At 32.6% G+C, this 5999-nt stretch overlaps 1 protein-coding gene across 1 annotated transcript; it reads right to left on the minus strand.

Moving 5' to 3' along the window:
- Positions 1 to 2093: 2093 nt before the first annotated feature.
- LOC111614864 (hydroxysteroid dehydrogenase-like protein 1) lies at positions 2094 to 2956 on the minus strand (the record flags this gene model as incomplete). Its single annotated transcript, XM_023356230.1, has 1 exon — positions 2094 to 2956. A coding segment is annotated over exon 1 (771 nt), but the record flags the coding sequence as incomplete, so codon positions are not given.
- Between the last annotated feature and the right edge of the window lie 3043 nt (positions 2957 to 5999).

Genomic DNA, 5999 nt, shown 5'->3' on the forward strand with positions numbered 1-5999 from the left:
AGAACATGCAAATGATATTCTGAAAAATCCTTTCCGTATCTTCAATGCATATGAAACAGGGATGTTATTCTATCCAAAAACTGGCAAACTTACGGGATCTAAAGCATATAAGAACTTTTATAACATTGCATCAGCTCAAGAAAAACAGTGTATCACAGTTTTGTATAATTTTTCTGCAAGTGGCCAGTCAGTGAATCCTATGATAGTGTTTCCATACAAGAGAATTCCAAGGCATATTGCAGATTCAGTTCCAGATGGCTTTGCTATAGGCAGAATTGATTCCGGATAGATGATAAGTGCCATATTTTATAAATATGTTGCAAATGTCTTCTACCTCTGGCTTCTGGATAAAAATATCCAGTTTCCTGTATTATTGCTTTTTGATGGACATAAATCCCATATAAATGAAAAACTGTATAATTTTTGTGTTGAGAAAAGAATTTTCCTTTTTTGTTTGTTGCCAAATGCAACTCATATTATTTAGCCTTGTGATGTTGCAATTTTTCGACCGCTTAAATGTCAAAGGAGAAATGTTGTCAGAAAACACAAGCAACAATCATCAAAATCACTTTCTAAAGCTAACTTTGCAGCTTTATTCTTTGAAGCTTACAAGAAAGCTTTGAAATCGGAAATAATTCAACATGGGTTTGAGACATGTGGTTTGTTTCCTTTTGATCCAAATAAAGTGGATTATTCAAATCTCCTTATCAAGATCCTTATCAAGATCCTTATTCAAATCTCCTTATCAATGGTGCAACTACACTAACAGAGGGAATGCATGGCGAACGGTCAAAAAATGATCCTCTAAGATTTCTACATTTTTTAAATTATAGAACTTTGAAACGTCGAGAAATGCAAAAAAAAAAAATCACGGGTTTCTCTGTATGTATGGATATTAGTGTGTGTTGTGCGGGGAGCATAATTTTGTTCACACTTTTGAAGCTTAATAACTCCTGGACATTTTGTCGAAAATTTCTGAAATTATGTAGGAAGGTTTGTGTATTAGGGACATTGATGCTGTTAAATTTTGGTCGTTAATAGTCGAGAGGATGGGGGGAGAGAGAGAGTCGTGTGTCCCATCTCGAGTAGGAACGAACTTAATGAAGACTTTACTTCTTATTAACATTTACAATTTTCTATAAAACTCATCCATGCCGTCAAAATTAAGCTTTATGCCATTTATAATAATTAATAATATAAAAAGTTTATAAATAAAATGTCGTAAGAGATGGTGCCACACACAATTTTTCTAAAGTTATACTGTACAATTCTTTTTTGGATTTTTTTAATTGTTAGTCGAAACCTTCAATAAAATTTCCTGAATTTTGGTGCGGATTGGAGGTATGGTCCGTTTGTAAACGCTTCTTAGACTCTAATTCGAATTTCTCGCGTTAGATTTGATCAATCCTCATTACAACATGAATACAATTGAACCTGTGTGTCTCGAATCTCACAGGAATAAAAAAAAAATTCATAATAAATAGTTTTCGACATGTAGAGATTTCTACACAGTAAACAGCAATAGACTCGATTGGAAGTATGGTGTTTTATTAATATAACAGCAAGTACAGTACATACCTGTATTAAGTATCAATAAAAGATTTTTGACATGCTTTAACAAAAATAGAATACAATAGAAATAGAAATACCTTAACAGTATAAAAATCAATAATCTCATACAATGTACTATTGTATATAAAAATTATCCATTAAGCAAGTATTTTTTTAAAAAACAGTTGAGAGTAACATACAAATCGATAGCTCGATATTTGTAACAAATGTTAAATTGTGTTAAATACAAAATTTTGTACAAAAGAAGTATAATTTTGAAGTTTATTAATAGTAATTAATTAAATGATTTTATTTATTGAACATTACAAACTCCTAAATCAGTGAAACAAAGTGGCATAAAGTAATAAGCTGAAATTACAGCACAATACAATGTAATAATACTATGAATATGATGTGTTACATAACAAGACGTCAAAATTGTAATTAAATTTATAGCATATAATTTTCTTTAGTCATTTATTTATATTTTTGTACTTTTCGGATTCAATAAAAAGTTTCTTCAAAATAAAATCGTATAAAAAGGCTGGACACATTTCGGAAAAATAATGCTGAATTTCGTGTAACCAGTAACCTGTATAACTGTCAGTTTTCCCAATAGACATTATCCAACTTTCACAAAACTTTTCACAAGAAGCAATAATTCCAAACTGTTTTAAATACGGTTTATTACTTACATTTCTACTATTGACAGAACACGGAGTGAGTGATTGCAATAATACAACCGTATCTGTTAATTCGATGTTAACCGCTTTGGTAAATAAATGCATGAATCTTTTACAAGAGGAATAAATGGCCATGTAAGAAACTGGAAATGCCGAAGTCGAAGATGACACATTAATAATAACTCCTTTTTTCTTCTTAGAATACAAGTTTATTAATCTGTAAGTAGTATTAACAATAATGTTCATATTTAAAGTTATTAACATCAACGTATTTTCTTCTGTCTCGTCTAGAAAGTAGCAAGGCATATTGCCGCAAACACCGGCGCAATTTACAAAGATCCCTATGTCTTTGTCTTCAATTTTGCTACATATATAGTCGCATACTTCTTTCCCACCTGTTAAATCGGCGAATACGTAACTACACTCGACACCAAATTCTTCTTTGATATCTTCCGTCGTAGACTGCAGTTGTTCTAATTCGTTACTAATAAGGATCAGCTTCAAACCAGATTTTGCTAACTCAATAGCTGTATGTTTTCCTATACCCGAGCTTCCACCAGTGATTACAGCCCATTCTCCATATATTTTAAGGTCTTGTTTAATAAACTTTGGCAGTAGATAAAGCTTCATTCCCCAGAGAAGTTTTTTCAGAAACGATAGCGTGCATACGGATATAAAAATGATGCCAAAGTATGCCAGAAAATAATAACACGTTTCTAACATTGTAACAGTAATAATAATCTTGCTTTAAATTATTGAATCGGAGAATATTATCTGGAAAATTTGTTATATTTTCGGTTAAAAACCTGTTTCTTCATTAAATTCAAGGTTAATTTGTTTACCTTTTAATCTGTAATTAAATCATTGAAATTTTACAGAAGTTTAATAAAAATTCGACCAAAAAAAACGAAGAATTTATTAAAATTGAAAGAAAACAAAATAAATCTTTTAATATTTTAATTGAAAATAATAAAATAATGAAGGATAAATAATAAATATAGAAACAAATCATTCACAAAAAACAAGAATAAAGCACGATCACAGAATTTTATATTTATTTAGACTTTTTGTATAAATAATTTTATAAATAGAAATAATATAACAATGTTTCTGTGCATTAAAAATAATTTTTTTTCTTTTGATAATTTAACAAGTCAAATTTGATAACCAACCAGAAATCCATTGATTTCTAATTGGTTGAAGTTTACTACGTCATCATGACATGGTGCGAAAATTGCAAGAAACGAACTTTTATGCACGTTCTCTCTATTTTATCGCTTTCAGTGTTTTGATGCTTGTGAAGATTATTATTATTATTATTAGTTTAAATAATAGAATGGCTGCGGCGATAAAGCCTAGAATACACCTGGAAAGATTTAATGAATACGCCAGAAACTATTTTTGTATCTACGACAAGAAGCATCCTGATCTTGAAATTTCCAGTTACCATTTCGAAAATTCTTGAGAGTCGATACTGGCCTCGAAAACAGGTTTCCAGAATGAAAGCAATAACTTATTCTTAGATCGTTAATAATACAAGGTTATTGAAAAAAATGTTAACACCGGTATACAGAAATTGTAGATGTACAGTACTGTACAGTACACACATTCCTTTTTATTTTCTTTGCGGTTGATCGAAATAACAACGAGATTATTTAGCTAAAGCAGCTACTATCATATTAATGTTAACATTTTTTGAAAGTAACTGTGCAGCCATTAAAACTAGGACGTTTTCTCAACTACACTAAATAAAACAAAACAGAGATCAATGACAAACAATAAATAAAAATGACAAAAACAATCAAATTAAAACTCATTCGAGAGAGCTTATCTGAGGCAAGAATGTCGAAAGCAGAAAAACAGTATTTATTTATCACCTGATCAGGTGATAAATAAAGACTGTTTTTCTGAATTTGTTTACGTAATTTGCATAACCAGTTATCCAGTATAAGTCCTAATAATAAATATGTTTTAGTTGACGATTTATCTAAAATTATTTAGTTAAGGACACAAAGGCATATAAATTGAACTTCCCTCATCACTCGACTGCCACCATTATTGACTCAACCAAATTCATGATAGGTATAGAAAAAAAAGATTCTTGTAGGATTAACTATCTAATGCTAACTTCATCCAATTCAGGGCTTTAACAAATACAATATTTAAAATTTGATTAAGCTGACCGAAAACAGAATAAAAATAATACATCACGGTTAATGTTTAGGGTCGTAGACTGTCATGGCGGCTCTTCCTGTTTTAGCCTGGAAACCAGACCGCTTTGGAGACGGCGTGTCACGTGACGACGCGAGCGAACGGCGGCGGCTGCTGCGCCGCGGCAGCGCTGGCGGCTCACCGCTGATTCCAGCAAACGAAAGGAAACAGTGGGGACGCACGTTCTAACCTAACCTAACCTAACCTATTCTAATAATATAATTGGCAATAATTATAATAATTTATCAGAATAGGTTAGGTTAGGTTAGAACGTGCGTCCCCACTGTTTCCTTTTCTTTTTGCGGAATCAGAGACGAGTCGCCATGAGTCTACGTATATGGACGTTAACCCGCGCGTCGGTTTTCCCCGTTTATCGCGGCGCAGCAGCCGACGCAGTTCGCTCGCGTCGTCACGTGACACGTCGTCTCCAAAGCGGTCCGGTTTCGAGGCTAAAACAGGAAGAGCCGCCATGACAGTCTACGACCCTAAACATTAACCTAAATCACTAAATAAACTAGTTGGTGTAATTGACAAGAAACCAAAAAGACTGTGAAGGAAATTTTGAAATTTAATTTAATTTAGCAAAATATTGGTATATAACCTAAACAGAACAGAGCAGCTACTTGTAAAGATATATAAAAGAAATATAACCAGACCGCTTCTAACTGAATAAAGATTGAAAACTTGCCAAGTGTTGATAAAGAAGGTCACTTCATTGTGCCAGTATACAAACAAAAAGAAATATAAATTACAAGTTATTGAATAACGAAATATTTATAAATACATTTATAAACAAAAATTAGAAAAGTTATTGCATTTACCCAAATAATTAGAATCTAGGAGACTATTCTCTGGTAAATATAATCACAGCTAATCTTCAACTTCGTGTCAATCGTAACACAAATTCTACACAAATTAAATTGAAAGTTGTACAGTACGTGTACAGTACATTGTTGTCACTAGCGTAGCGAGGGGGAGCAAGGGTGTCTTTCATACCACGGGCGTCACTCGCAGGAAGGCGCCAAATTGTCTCCAAGACAAACAAGATTTTTCTGGAGGGGAGGAGGCGCCAATAAAGTGTCGTGCCCTGAGCGTCAGTTAGGCCGCGTTTCTTTATGCAGCGCTCGAGAAGCGCTTTACAGCGAACCCTCTGAAACCCGTTTCTAAATGCAACGCTGCAATGTAGCGAACTGTTTCTAAATGTTTGCTGCAAGAGGTCGCTGCAGCGAAGATAAAGCAGCTTTTACGTCCGCTACACGTGTAAAGCAAAATGGACGCTTGTGTGTATAATACGATATTATGCTGTAAAAATAAAAACGTCGAAGTGACTGTTGATAAAATATTATGGAAAGATTAAGAAGGATTAAATTTTATGAAATGACTCTGAAAGTTATCTAAAGAATAAGAAAATACTATACTTTAAATATAATTATATATCTTTTATCTCTTTACTTTGTTCACATTTATGGAAAGATAAATGCTCGATTCTTTATATCTCTTTATTTAAATATTGTAGTTCTTTAACTAAAGCACTATTTTCGGCTGTAACTGGAA

Source organism: Centruroides sculpturatus, unplaced genomic scaffold (genome assembly GCF_000671375.1).
Source record: "Centruroides sculpturatus isolate CEXI.00-Female unplaced genomic scaffold, Cexi_2.0 scaffold1582, whole genome shotgun sequence".
In the NCBI taxonomy this organism is placed as follows: Eukaryota; Metazoa; Arthropoda; class Arachnida; order Scorpiones; family Buthidae; genus Centruroides; species Centruroides sculpturatus.